General features: G+C 47.0%; 1 protein-coding gene across 1 annotated transcript in view; it reads left to right on the top strand.

The window, feature by feature from the left end:
• Window positions 1–10,929: 10,929 nt before the first annotated feature.
• LOC120503630 (fer-1-like protein 4) overlaps window positions 10,930–14,569 on the top strand; it is a 39,116-nt gene continuing 35,476 nt past the window's right edge. The window contains exons 1-3 of the mRNA XM_039712314.1: window positions 10,930–11,022; window positions 11,122–11,177; window positions 12,170–12,258. Coding sequence (XP_039568248.1) covers window positions 10,944–11,022; window positions 11,122–11,177; window positions 12,170–12,258 — 224 coding nt within the window. The 5' untranslated portion in view covers window positions 10,930–10,943. The remainder of the gene's footprint in view (window positions 11,023–11,121; window positions 11,178–12,169; window positions 12,259–14,569) is intronic.

Here is a 14,569-nt window from a genome sequence, read left to right as displayed (position 1 = left end):
CAGGGGGTTATTGTGGCCAAAATGCAGGACTCGGCCCTTGGACTTATTAAACTTCATCCTGTTGGACTCTGTCCATCTGTCCAACTGTTCCAAGTCTCTCTGCAGAGCCCTCCTACCTTCCAACAGATTAACACACGCGCCCAGCTTAGCGTCGTCTGCAAATTTACTAATGAGAAAATGAATACCCTCATCCATGTCATCAATAAAAATACTGAACAGAGCTGGCCCCAGCACAGAGCCCTGAGGGCCAGCACTGGTGCCTGGCTGCCAGCTGGATGCAGCAGCGCTCACCAGCACTCTCTGGGCTGGCCATGCAGCCAGTTCTGAACCCAGCACAGAGTGCTCCTGTCCCAGCCCTGGGCTGCAGCTTTTCCAGGAGTGAGCTGTGGGAGACAGTGTCAAAGGCCTTGCTGAAGTCAGGTACACATCAACATGCACAGCTTTTCCTGCATCCACCAGGAGGGTCACCTGGTCATGAAAGGAGACCAGGTTGGTCAAATATGACCAACTCCTCCTAAACCCATGCTGGCTAGGTCTGATACCCCTGCAGTCCTCTAAGTGCTGCATGATGACACTCAATATTAACTGTTCCATCGCCTAACCGGGTACTGAGGTCAGGCTGACTGGTCTATATTACTTGGATCCTCCTTCCCTCCTTTTTAAGAATGGGCATCACATTGGCCAATTTCCAGTCATCTGGAACCTCACCAGTGAGCCACGATTGCTGGTAAATGATGGAGGGTGTCTTCACAAGCTCATTTGCCAGCTCCTTCATTACTCTGGGATGGATCCCATTTTTTCCTGCATCCACCAGGAGGGTCACCTGGTCATGAAAGGAGACCAGGTTGGTCAAATATGACCAACTCCTCCTAAACCCATGCTGGCTGGGTCTGATACCCCTGCAGTCCTCTAAGTGCTGCATGATGACACTCAATATTAACTGTTCCATCGCCTAACCGGGTACTGAGGTCAGGCTGACTGGTCTATATTACTTGGATCCTCCTTCCCTCCTTTTTAAGAATGGGCATCACATTGGCCAATTTCCAGTCATCTGGAACCTCACCAGTGAGCCACGATTGCTGGTAAATGATGGAGGGTGTCTTCACAAGCTCATTTGCCAGCTCCTTCATTACTCTGGGATGGATCCCATTTGGTCCCATGGATTTATGAATATCCAAGCAGCTCAGCAGTTCTCTGACTGCCTCCTCTTAGATAGTGGGGGGACCATTCTGCCCCCTGATATTATCAAACACTCTCTAGATAAGTCTGCTAAATAGGCCAAAGTCTGTCCTCCAGAAGTCCAATGTAAAAGTCTAATTGGTGTTCCTCCTCATTTCACCAAATATCAAGAACTCTATAATTTCATTATCATTGTGCCCCAAGCTGCTTCCAAACACATCTCTCACCAGCCCACCTCTATTTGCAAACAGCAGATCTAACATAGTCCCTCCTCAGTGTGCTCACCCACCTGCTGTGATGAAAAGTTGTCTTCCACAAACTAAAAATTTCCTGGACTGCCTTTTGTCAGCTGTATTCAGTTCCCGGCAGACGTTTGGCAAGTTGAAGTCTCCTACAAGAACAAGGGCTGATGAACCTGAAACCCTAGCTGTTTATAGAATAAGTTGTCCACCTCTTCTTCCTAGTTGGGTGGACAATAACAGACTCCCAGTAGGATGTCAGTCTTGTTGGCTTTCCCCCTAATTCTCACTCACAGGCATTCAACTTCATTATCATTAGTTTCAATATCCATGCTGTCCAAAGCCTCCCTAATACCAAGGGCCACTCTTCTACCTCTTCTCCCTTTCCTGTCTCTCCTGAAGAGCTTGTAGCCATCCACTGCAGTGCTCCAGCCATGTGAGTCATCCCACCACGTTTCCCTGATGGCAATGACATCACAGCTCTGCTGTTGGACCATGGCCTCCAGCTCTTCTTGTTTGTTGCCCATGCTGTGTGCACTGGTATCCATGCACCTCAGCTGGGCTGCTGATTTCACCCCTAACTCAGGCTTGCCACCTGAGTGATAAGCTCGGGGCTGCTTCCAGACAGCCCAGATGCATCCCCTTCCCCCTTCAGACCTAGTTTAAACCCTCTCAACAAGTTCTGCCAGTTCATGAGCTAAAAACCTTCTTAACAGAGAGATGGAGCCCATCTGGTTCCAGCAGGCCAGGTGCCATAAAAGCTGCCCCATGATCAAAGAATCCAAAATTCTGCCAATGACGCCAACCCTTGAGTCACTTATTGATAATGTGAGCTCTCCTGTTCCTTTCACCATTTTTCTCAGCCACCAAAGGGACCAAGGAAAAGACTACCTGCACTCCTGTCCCATCAACCACTTGTCCCAGTGCCCAGAAGTGTCTTTTAATTGTCCTGACATGCTTCTTTTCAATCTCATCACTGCCAGCCTGGAGTATCAGCAGTGGGTAATAATCAGAGGGCTGAATCAGCCCAGCAGTCTCTCAGTGATATCCCATACCCAGGCCCCAGGGAGGCAGCAGACTTCTCTGTGGGGTGGGTCTGGTTGACTTATGGAGCCCTCTGTTCCCCTCAGAAGGGAATCACCCACCACAATTACTCTTCTTTTCTTTTTGATATTAGAGATGGTGATCCATCTTACAGATGATTCATAATTGGGAAGCTCACTGGGCAGATAATTTTCTTCTAAATCATCTGTCTAACTCTCCAGATCCAGGGGCTTATAACTATTCTGAAGTGGCACCTGGCTAGGGAACGAGGATCAGGAGCAATTTTTATTATTACCTCCCTGAGCAGGGACCCATTTCCACTCCCCTTCATCTACCAGGTGTCCTTCTATTGTCTGACAGTGGGAGGCAGGGGTGTCCTCTGACTCTTGGTGGGTCGCTCTCAAGGATGGATGAGCAGAACTCCACCAATCTATTTCCCTTTCTCTTTCCCTGATACTCCTTAGTCTTTCAACCTCCTCTCTAAGCTTAGCAACCAGTGAAAGGAGATCGTTCACCTGTTCACACCACAGGCAGATTTCTTCTGCAATGCCCTGAAACCACTTGATAAACTCGAGTAGTCCACGCAGGAATGGGTCTGGACAGGTGCATCCTTTTTGGATGGTTCCATCTGGTTACATACACTCCTACCACTACAGTTTTTGATTGCGTAAAAACCATTACTACCAGAATCCTAAAACCTACCAACTAACAGAAATGCCACAAACAATACACAGTACACCTTACTAGCAGGAAAAGCCTGCAACCCTGCCTGCTTGCCCTGCCTGCGTGAACTGCCTCAAGAACTGCTGTGCCACACCCTCAGACACGTGCCACACCCCTGTTTGCCTGCTCCTGTTCACTGCGCTCAGGGTTGGCGTGCTCTAGCCGCCAATGTGCAAAGGAGGAAGCTGCACCCTGTCTACCATTATGTAGCTTGTGCTTGAAGGGCTGTGGGGTCAGGACCACTGCTGAGCCAAGATTAATCTGTTCTAATTTTTTTATTCAAACCTGTTTTCTCCATGTTATGTTCTCTCAGGTTACATAAACAGCAGCCAGCTTCCTCTAGAGAAAGCTGGACTGTCTTTCTTGACACCTAACCTGCAGCACCCCATTTTCTTGCACTTCTTGCAGTAAGTCTTGCACTTCAACACTTAGTCTTGAAGGAAACCAAGCAACCTCTCATCTGGAGTGGCTGTCTAAACTGAAATGTGTTACAGGTGTGGAAGAGAGAGAGAAAAACTGTCAAGTCATCTCTGAGAAACTGCTTTTTTGGTTGAGAACATCTTTCACTTGTGTTTTCAGCTGCTTACAGAGCAGCTATAGACAGAGCTCTCCTCCTCTGTTATGCACACAAGAAACCTAAGGCTGTTTTTTGTGTGTGTGTGTGTATTTTGAAGCCCATTTTGCTGCTCCTTGTTAAACCTCTGCCAGCTCCCATGCAAAAGGGAGTGAGTCCTCTGTGTCTACCCTGTGAGGAGTGAAGTTGAAATAAATAGGGCAGGAGATCTTTCTCCTTTTTAATGCCTTTATTAAAAAAAATCAGCTCAGGTGGGAAGAAATGATGGGTCACACCCACGCCGCCACTGCTCCCAGGAGTGGCAGGGAAGAGGAGAATGAGTGCAGCTCTGTCTGCTTGTAGCTATGATATTTTATGAAAAATCCTTTGCTAGGATTTTTCCCTCCTGAGGAGCTGAAGAGCCTCAGGAGAGAAATGTAAACAATAACTATCTGCTGCTGTAGAATGCAACAGGTGCATCTTCCATTGGTTCATGTGGATTGTTTTCACTTGATGACCAATCACAGCCACCTGTGTCGAGGCTGTGAGCAGTCACAAGATTTTGTTATACATTCTATTTTTGTTTTTTCAGGTCTTCTGATCATTTTTTTTTCTTTCCATTCTTTTAGTATAGTTTTAATGTAGTATTTTAATATAATATATATCATAAGATAATAAACCAGCCTTCTGAAACATGGAGTCCAGACTCGTGTCTCCACACTTGGGGTATTTCCAACATACTGCCTCAAGAACTGCTGTGCCACACCCTCAGACACGTGCCACGCCCCTGTTTGCCTGCTCCTGTTCACTGCGCTCAGGGTTGGCGTGCTCTAGCCGCCAATGTGCAAAGGAGGAAGCTGCACCCTGTCTACCATTATGTAGCTTGTGCTTGAAGGGCTGTGGGGTCAGGACCACTGCTGAGCCAAGATTAATCTGTTCTAATTTTTTTATTCAAACCTGTTTTCTCCATGTTATGTTCTCTCAGGTTACATAAACAGCAGCCAGCTTCCTCTAGAGAAAGCTGGACTGTCTTTCTTGACACCTAACCTGCAGCACCCCATTTTCTTGCACTTCTTGCAGTAAGTCTTGCACTTCAACACTTAGTCTTGAAGGAAACCAAGCAACCTCTCATCTGGAGTGGCTGTCTAAACTGAAATGTGTTACAGGTGTGGAAGAGAGAGAGAAAAACTGTCAAGTCATCTCTGAGAAACTGCTTTTTTGGTTGAGAACATCTTTCACTTGTGTTTTCAGCTGCTTACAGAGCAGCTATAGACAGAGCTCTCCTCCTCTGTTATGCACACAAGAAACCTAAGGCTGTTTTTTGTGTGTGTGTGTGTATTTTGAAGCCCATTTTGCTGCTCCTTGTTAAACCTCTGCCAGCTCCCATGCAAAAGGGAGTGAGTCCTCTGTGTCTACCCTGTGAGGAGTGAAGTTGAAATAAATAGGGCAGGAGATCTTTCTCCTTTTTAATGCCTTTATTAAAAAAAATCAGCTCAGGTGGGAAGAAATGATGGGTCACACCCACGCCGCCACTGCTCCCAGGAGTGGCAGGGAAGAGGAGAATGAGTGCAGCTCTGTCTGCTTGTAGCTATGATATTTTATGAAAAATCCTTTGCTAGGATTTTTCCCTCCTGAGGAGCTGAAGAGCCTCAGGAGAGAAATGTAAACAATAACTATCTGCTGCTGTAGAATGCAACAGGTGCATCTTCCATTGGTTCATGTGGATTGTTTTCACTTGATGACCAATCACAGCCACCTGTGTCGAGGCTGTGAGCAGTCACAAGATTTTGTTATACATTCTATTTTTGTTTTTTCAGGTCTTCTGATCATTTTTTTTTCTTTCCATTCTTTTAGTATAGTTTTAATGTAGTATTTTAATATAATATATATCATAAGATAATAAACCAGCCTTCTGAAACATGGAGTCCAGACTCGTGTCTCCACACTTGGGGTATTTCCAACATCCGCTGGTATGCAGGCAGGGCTGGGGCTTCTGTCCTCACGAGAGCAATAGGAGATTCCTCCTTTTCATTCTGACATTCGAGGTCCCCTTTCTAGCTGACATCCTTAAGTTAGGGTGAGAGGTAAAAAGGATCTTAGCAGACACGGGATTAAGTTCCTCACCTTTAGACATCACTTAGATCTCTTAATTCCATGGTGGCTCATTGTTTTTAGGGGTTTTCTTGCAAGATTTGGTGAGGGGCTTCCTCATTTGCATACCAGCACTGACGTCACCTCCCCCCCCCACCTGAAGTCCCCTCCGATCCCGCCTACCCCCCCCCCCCCCCCCACCTCCACTACCTGCAGCTTTCAGGTGTCAGGCACATTTGAGCTGATTTCTAACCATTAACAGGTAGTTGAAGAAAACTATTAACAACAGGTGATTACAACATGAGGTTATTAACAACAGCAATTGGTTTAACTTGTTAACTCTGCAACTTAAAAAAAATAACTTTTCTACTCATAACAAAGTCACTGTTTTTCAGCAAGCTGAGGTATCTCCAGGCATAGGTCTCATTTATGGTAGAAGAGACCTTTCCTGGTTTGGGGAGGAAGAGGTCAAGAAGTTGTAGAGGCAAGTCTGAGGAAGTTCTTCCCACTGTGGAAGCAGACCAGAATTTGAAGGAGATGCCCTTTACCCACAGGTAAGTGGCTGAAATGTAAGCAAGAAAAGGGACAGAAGTCCTGTAGTTGTAACTTAGGAGGAGGAGCTGCATGGGTGTGGGCCCATGTGAAAAGCCATGGGAAGCTAAATTTAGAAGCTACTGACTTAGGATGGCAAAATTTTGCCTGTTTTCTGTCTTTTACTCTCCTCAGGGCTCCAGGTTTTAGAGGAAGTGCAGACAGCTGCTGGGTACTTTGGTGGAAGAATGGTAGTCTGTTTCCTGCCACATGCTGCCCTGGGTATAGCTGGAATGCAGATTGATGGCATCGCTGTCAGGTTAGAGGAGAGGTCCGGTTATTTTCCTCAGGACAATGTGTTGTGCAAACTCTCTGTATCCCCCAGTCACTGGCTTGATTTATCTTCCCGGTGAGCAGAGAGAACACCCCAGAAGTCTTTTTACCCTCACCAAGATTAAACAAGCACCTTTATATTTGTGATGCCCAAAGGTATTTCAGCCTCGGGGCTTTGAAAAAATCAAAAGCTGTTGCATGTGGGAGCTCAGTGGGGAGGGTTCCTTTTGCTTCCTGGACATGTGGCAATAAATAGTGGTGACATTTCATGCCAGGCTATGCCACACTACCCAGCAGGCAGTGGGAGATAATGCCTTTTTTGCCTGGAATAACTGGTTGGGTTAATGGCCCTCCCTGAGGTCTAAAATACGCAGGGGACAGTTTTGCTAAAAATAGGGCACTGTCTTCAGGTGGGTGGAGTAATGAGACTGCTTGAGGTGTTTGAAGAAGCCACAGAAACTCCAAAGAGAGGTGCTGTCTACTGACCAGCTTTGAGCAAGTGCTGGATCCACTCAGCAGCAACATAATTTGATGGTCTGGATGTCTCATTAAACTGCCTAAGTTGCACTCCTCACTCTACTCTATCAATGACTGTGTGATAAATATTAGTATAAATTCATGCTCATAGAGATATATATAATAAATCATGCTTGTAGATTATCTGTTATAAAAAGCACTAAGGTTTAGAAGTCTTACACAGGGGTTGGGAAAGAGATTACCTCACTGGATTGTGAAAACACAAGTGGTCACTGAATAGACGTCCTAAGTAGCTCCTAAGTGAAGGAGCTAGCTCCTGCAGAAACTCTGGGCGAGTCTTGGAACACCCAAACCATCATTGGCCAACAGACCCTAGATAACTGAGGATAGCCCAGAACTCACATCTGAATGACTAGTTCCCATAACTTGGAATTTACATGTATCTGTTCCTGGACTCTATATTGTTTTCCCAAAGACAGCTTTGTCCGACCAGGAGACAGGATTCCTCCAACACTGGACAGAGGACATAGAACTACATGAATATTCAGGAAAACGAATAGAACAGAAGAAACTTTGCTCTGGGCAAGAAAAACAGTATATAACCAAGGCTCACAGAACGGACTTTGTGAACTCGATAGGTCTGATGCGAGAGGGGGTCAGATCTGTGTTCACCCAGTATCAAAGCTGTCCCTTTGATTGTGGATGTCAAAGATTGTATTTCAATTCACGAAATAAAATCTATCTTCTTTGAATTTTAATCTGGCTTTATCAAATTATTGATTCGGCCTTATCTGGTTGCTATCTATAACAACTGGATGTGGGGGCAGCACATTGAGCTTTCTGACTGTTTTACACTGATGAGCTCACTTACTTGGGTTCACAAAAGTGGTGCCAAATGCTGTCAAGTCTGCTATGTTTTGTTGTTGCATGGTCATGCTGGTTTGAAAGTAAACTGGTGTGTGAAATAAACCCCACTCAAAAACCTCAAGAGAGATTACAGGTCAGAGTTAAAATTTATTAAATATATTATGATAAGTATGATAATACAGAGAAAACTGGTTTTAACCCACAACATCTGAATACAACCTGGCACCCTGTTGGTCAGGGTGATGGTACTAGTCCTGTCGAAGTTCTGGTCCTTCTCCAAATCTATCAAGTGGTGGACTGGTCTAACTAGTTTTAACTCTGCAACCTTAAAAAAAAAAAAAGATAACTTTTTATTCATAACACCAGAAGTCCCCAGGCCTAAAGATTTTATACACTCGTGTTTGTTAGGAAAATAAATCCACAATGCCAGAGGTTTATGTCCAAAAAGGAAACAGAGGAGTCCTGCAGCTTTATTCATGAATGAAAGGGGAGACCATGGGCATTTTCCATAGGGTTTCTCAAAATGGTGGAGGATGCAGTCTCCTATTTATGCTAATTTCCCAGCCAATTTTCCCTCTCACTTTTCCCATTGGCTGAGGTACTTGAGAAGTACAGACTTCCCTAATGGCCTAATACAGGCCCCCTTCCAATGTGCACACCACACAACCCCAAGCCCCCACACCCCTCTTTTCTTTGTATCTCTATTCTGTTTCTCTAAGCTCAAGAATTGAGCAAAACCTTGGGTGAGCAACAGTGTCAATTGGTGGAATTCTTCTGGAATTTATGCTTCTTCCCATTGTTTTTTTCACCTATAGCATCTGGCCTTATCTACAAACAGGCCCACAGTTTGTAAAAACACATCCCTCTCATTCCTTTCAGGTTCAGGTGAGGATGCTCAGTACCTCCCTCAGGGTAGAGAGTTTCATAATTCAGGAGGTAACACTGTGAGTCATGGGATATTTTGAGTCCTTGATAGTTTAAGTGTTACAGCTGCCCATTCTCCTGTCCCATTGAGTCCTTTATGACCCATTAGCAGAGATGACCCCTCAGGCTGGGTGTGACTGTGCTGGTGCTTCCTTGGTGGGAGTTATCACAGCTGAGTCATTGGTGTGAAGAAAAAGGAACTCTGCCCTGTGTTGAAGAGTTTGCCTCTCCTTATTTAACCCCCGGCTCATAGGCCTGAGGGGTTGGGTGTGCACTGAGCAGTTCCTGCAAATCCATCATCAACAGTTCATCAGAAATGAAGCAGAGGGGGGTAGAATACTTCTGTAGCTAGGACAGTGGTAAAACTGCAACTTCCTACCACAGCATGCTTCCACCACCCCCAGCACCGCTTTTCAGGTGGTCCTGGAAGAGCCTGTGAAAAAGGGGAATAAAGGGAATATCTGCAGGGCTTGCTTCGAAGCAACTGGCATTACACAGGTATGATTCACTCCTTGGTGTTTGTAGAGCTGAATAAGCCACTCTAGCCTGCTGCAATGCACTCTGTACAGCATGTATGGATGGAGGTGTATGGAAAATCACGCTATGAAAAGCTAGTGCCCACAGAGGAGACAGAAGAGTCCTGAAACTTTATTTGAATAAAGGGAGAGAGTCCACTTCTCTCTCTTGAGGATTTGCAGGCTGCAGCCTCCTTTTATCCTAAACTCCCGGCCACATATTGCCCTTTTCCTTTGCCCATTGGATGAGGTACCAGGAAGGTACAGCCCTCCTGAACCGCCTACCCCGTATTCCCCCTTGAACCTGTCATTTTACAGCAAAGTTCAGAAGTTCAGGCTTGTGTAGACCCAGCTGTCTGTTTCGGGAGCCAAATTGTCTGGAGTCTGCAACAAACCTACTGCCCAAAGTTAGTAGAGACATTAAGACCCATTTCAAGCTAACACCCATACACTCATCAAATTCTTTGTAAAGACACTAGCACACATCTTTCCAATCACAAGTGTTTGGTGCTGGGTGTTGAGAGGGAGAACCAGACCCTCAGGAGGAAGAAATGCTCTCCAAAATCTGCTCAGCTCATGATTGTTCCATAACATAATGTTAAAATAGAAACTATGCTATGTAAGCATAGTTTCTTTGCTTTAATCTGGTCTGAATTTGTGCTTTGAAAGAGCTCTGACATCTCTGTCAGCTCTCTAGTAAATAGGATGAGCTGGATTAGGCCCCAGGGCTGCAGCAGGGAGCACAGCCAGCTTCTGGCACCATGTGCCCCAGGTCTCCCTCCTACCCCTCCCTGTGAGTTTGCCAGCACCCTGCGGAGCAGCTGAAGCTCATGTCCCACTGCCTGTGGATTTTGATGCTTGTCTCTGCTCTGCAGAAATCTGGCAGCTGCTGTCCCAAAGTACTCTGGCATCCTACCTCCACCTCAGACTCCTGCTCAGGAGGCTGCTGAGCATGTCAGAGGAGCCTAACCCTCACAATCTGAGCTGCCCTTTCCCACACTCGCTCTGTTTGTTTTGGAGGGTTTAAGCCACAGGACCTGTGATTTTGTGCTGGGGAAGGTGCAGGGCTGGAGCTGAAAGCAGAGCCAGGCTCTGTATTCGAAGCTGGTGTCTCTCAGTTCTGAATTCAGCAGCCCACGTCCTTCCAAGTACCAGCTGAAGCATGGCCATGTGATGGGCTTACTTCTACCATTTCCTGCAGTGCTCCCCGGGGGTCCCCTGCAGCCCAGAGCTCTCTCAGTCAGCAGAGGTGCATTCCAGGGGGTTCAGCCCAGTGCCGTGTGTTGAGGGAGGGAGGCAGTACAGCCAGGTCTTCCCCCTCCTCTCTGTGTCCCTCAGCAGGGGCTGCCCAACCCATGGGCCACTGGGGTGTGGAGTGTCTGGCCAGACCGGCTGGGTGAGTTGGGGTTGAGTCACTCTGGGCGTTGCACGGCTGAGCGAGAGGCACCAGGGCCCACCACGAGCTCCATGGCGCTCAGCGTCGGTGTCCGGCGGCTCTCCCAGCTGCCGGGCCATGGCGAGCGGCAGGTCCATCTCAGCTTCCGAGGTGGGCTCCAGGTGGCCAGGAGGGTGGGGGTTTGGGGATTTAGAGCTGGGGGCTGCCTTCCCCTGCCAGCCACCTTACACCTCCTCTCTACTTCTCAAGGCTTCACCCAGAAGACAAGAAAGGTCTGCTGTGGCCCAGAGGCCATCTTCAAGGAGGTGAGGAAACTGGGATCATGTGGAACATGTGGGACTGGGATGGGACAGGTCAGTGTCTTGGTCATAAAATCATAGATTGGTTTGCCTTGGAAGGGACCCTGAAGATCATCTCATTCCAACCCCCACACCAGGGACAGGGCCACCTTACACTAGACAGTTTTCTGGGAATTTCTCTGCTGTCTCCTTCTGCTCTGCTCAGAGGGGCAGATGGGTCCCTCACACTGTGTATGTGACCTACGCATACAAGCTCCAGGAACTGAAATTCAACTGAGTGACACTGCTTGGAAGCCCGGGCACATCAAAGCTGAAGGCAAAGCTCCCCTTGCCCTCAGCAAGCCAGATTGTCACTCTAGTTGATACCTTGTGGGGACAGGAGTGGGACTTGTGTTTGAGTGTGTATATGTGTGTATATGTGTGTGTGTGCAGGAGCAGGGATGGGGGTGACCTGGAAAGCATGTTCCTGTCTCTAGTGCCATCCCCACAGAAGCCTGTGACAGCCCACCTGTGCTGTGCCAGTGGGTGGTTCCCACCTGTCCCGTGCTCAAGTCCCAATGCCAATGTGCTGCCTGGGGGGGAGGTGGCGGGGAGCAGGAGGCACAGCCACTGTTGTGGATGTGTGGCGAGTTGAAGCCTCAGAGTGCAGCTTTTCTCTAAGCCAGATGACTCCCCGCCTGAGTGATCACTTCTCCCCAAGCACCGCTGTACATTCCCATGTTCTGTCTCACTCCACAACCTGCCAGCTCAGGGACTCCAGCAGACATAAGAATCCTTTTCCAGGGTGGTGCAACTCTGACTTCTGTAGCAGCTGACCTGTGGCTCTGTGCTGCTGCAGGGGCTCTATGCCTGGTCAGCAGGAAAGTAACTTCCCATCACAGATGCTTTTCATTATGTCCATGGACTTGGTCACCTCACAGGGAGCCAACCAACCATGAGACATGGGAAAGTGTGGCTGAGAATGAGTTGTCATCCCTTCCTGCTCCATTTTTTTGCAGCTCTTTCATTGGCCGCACTATGGGAAGCTTGTAATGGGTGAAGTGCTGTCCATTAAAGTTTACAACTGCAGCAAGGTTTTCAGTAACAGGTGGGTCCTTTGATTGTTGGGGTGACCAGTAGAGGTGGGGGAGAAGACATACTGGTCTTTACATTGTCTACTTGCAGTAGAAAATGTTTATTGATTATTTGATGAAAAGAAGATGAGCAGAATGCCACTTACAGAGGAAGAATGGAGTTGGTTGTTCTGGTGGGGCAGCAACACTGTATATATTAAGTTAAATAAGAAGAATGATTTAGCTGTGCCAGCAGTAACAGGGACTATGTAAGGATCCAGATCAGACCCTCAACTGGGACAAAGGTTAAACAATGCCCTAAAAAACAGCTACAAAGGCAGGTCTTGCTGTGGACTGAGGACCTGCTGTCATCCTGAACAGCCTTGTGGTGACTGTGACCATGCTGCACCCAAATTCAACGTATCTGTTGGTGAAGAAAAGCCCTGAATGCATTGTGTTATAGTTTAACCTTTAATAAGACAGCAATTTCAATGTAAAAGATCAGACAGAAATTAAAATGCTTCTAGGTGGCACAGGCATAACATTGTGAACTCAGTAGCTATTCCAACAGTTGTAAAACACTGCAGCGAAACCCAAGAATAGGGATGACAGATTGAGTAGTGGAGCAAGAAAGGCAGCAGAGGCATGTCCTTCAGGACATATGAAACATGAAGATGCAGGGAAAGGTGCCAGCTCTGATAAGCAAAATTTAAGAACTGAAGAAAAATGCATCAGCTAATAATGAAAACATAATAAATTTGTATACAGCTAATAATGCAAACGCTTTCAAAGGTGCCAGAGAGGGCATGGAGAAAACAGATGAGCACAATACATGCAAAACACAGCAGAAAATATGGCAGAATGTTGTGTCACTGTTTCCTGGATGCTTTTCATATGGGAGCTGGATCAGAGGAATTGTCTCTGACTGAAATGTCAATAGAAACTGCTGCAGGACAAAGAGATACCACAAACTAACAAAACAGTAGGACCTGACAGCCTGAAGCAAAGGAGTCCAGTGGGAAATGAGTGGATTGACACTATATCCACACACCTCCACTGCTGGGAAGCAGCATAATAGCAGGTGACAAACAGTACAATTCAAAAGTGGTTGGTTTGTGCACTGGGATGGTCAAAATTAAATATAAAGAAGGGAAAAATTTGTTACACTGCTGTATCTGTTTATGGTCTCTGAACTTCTGTGTGTGCATCCTTCATGTGCCAGCAGCAACAAGCCGGCAAAGCTGGAAAGGAGGAGAATGAGCAGACAGACTCCTTCTTTGGGGATAGGAAGTTAGACAGGCTCTGTGTCTCAGAGAAAAGGGAGGTGAGAAGGAATGCAAGAGATCAGTAGCTCACAGCTGAAATTGAGACGTGTGGGGAGCAGTTCCTCTTGTCTGAGTCCTGGGTAGGCTCTTCCAGTGGTGGCTCCCAGCTGGCATTGGGAAGCTCTGCTTCATGCACGGCTTAGCTTGGCTGCCAGAGAGATGCCATGAGGAGATGGAGGTCCACGTACACATGGGTGCAGACAGTGACACACAAGCCAGGGTTAGGACTGGCAAATGCTGTCCTGCATACCTTACTGCCACTTGCAGGGATAACCGTTCTCCAGGGAGAAGCCACTTTGGCGTAGATAAATTCTGCCTTAACTTGCTGCAGACGTTCTGGTGGTCATAGCTTTATGTCCTAGTTCTATATTTTCTTGTGTAAAGCTTCTGTTTCCCAGTTGTTTTTTTTTTTTCTAGAAATGTCCCCCCAGCTCTGCTGGGTGCCCAGACACAGACTAGCTCCTGTGAAGCCCAACTCTGCTGAAGGGGAGATCTCCTTTGCACTCCATGAGTCTGGATCTGCACAAACCTTTCACCATTAGTGCCAGCTCAGTTGCAAGTAGCTATCTGGACATGACTGGGGAAAAGGCAGGACCTGCTGCAGGGTCGGTCTCAAGTATTCAGCTGCCAGACTCCCTATGGAAAACACTTCAGGGCAGCTCAGAGGGGCTGTGAGCGGCAGAGTAGAGGTCCCAGTACTCCCCAGGATATAGGCACTGATGCTATGTACAGTGTTGTTGCAGTCTCTCTTTTTATTCCAGTGTTAGGAAAATTAATCCACAAACACCAGAGATTTTTGTCCAAAAAGAAGACAGAGGGGTCCTGTAACTTTATTTGAATAAAGGGAGAGGTTATGGGCATTTTCCATGGTGTCTCTCTAATTGTTAGAGAATGCAGCCTCCTTTTTATCCTGATTTCCTGGCCACATTTCCCTCTCTTTCCCCATTGGCTGATGTACTTGAGAGGTACAGACTTCCCGAAATGCCTGATACCAAAGACTCCCTTGTAATCTGTATACCCC

This window comes from Passer montanus, unplaced genomic scaffold (genome assembly GCF_014805655.1).
Source record: "Passer montanus isolate IOZ18808 unplaced genomic scaffold, ASM1480565v1 scaffold263, whole genome shotgun sequence".
NCBI classification, from domain to species: domain Eukaryota; kingdom Metazoa; phylum Chordata; class Aves; order Passeriformes; family Passeridae; genus Passer; species Passer montanus.
The sequence above is the reverse complement of the archived record's forward strand: the minus strand, read 5'-3'. Positions and strand labels throughout refer to the sequence as shown.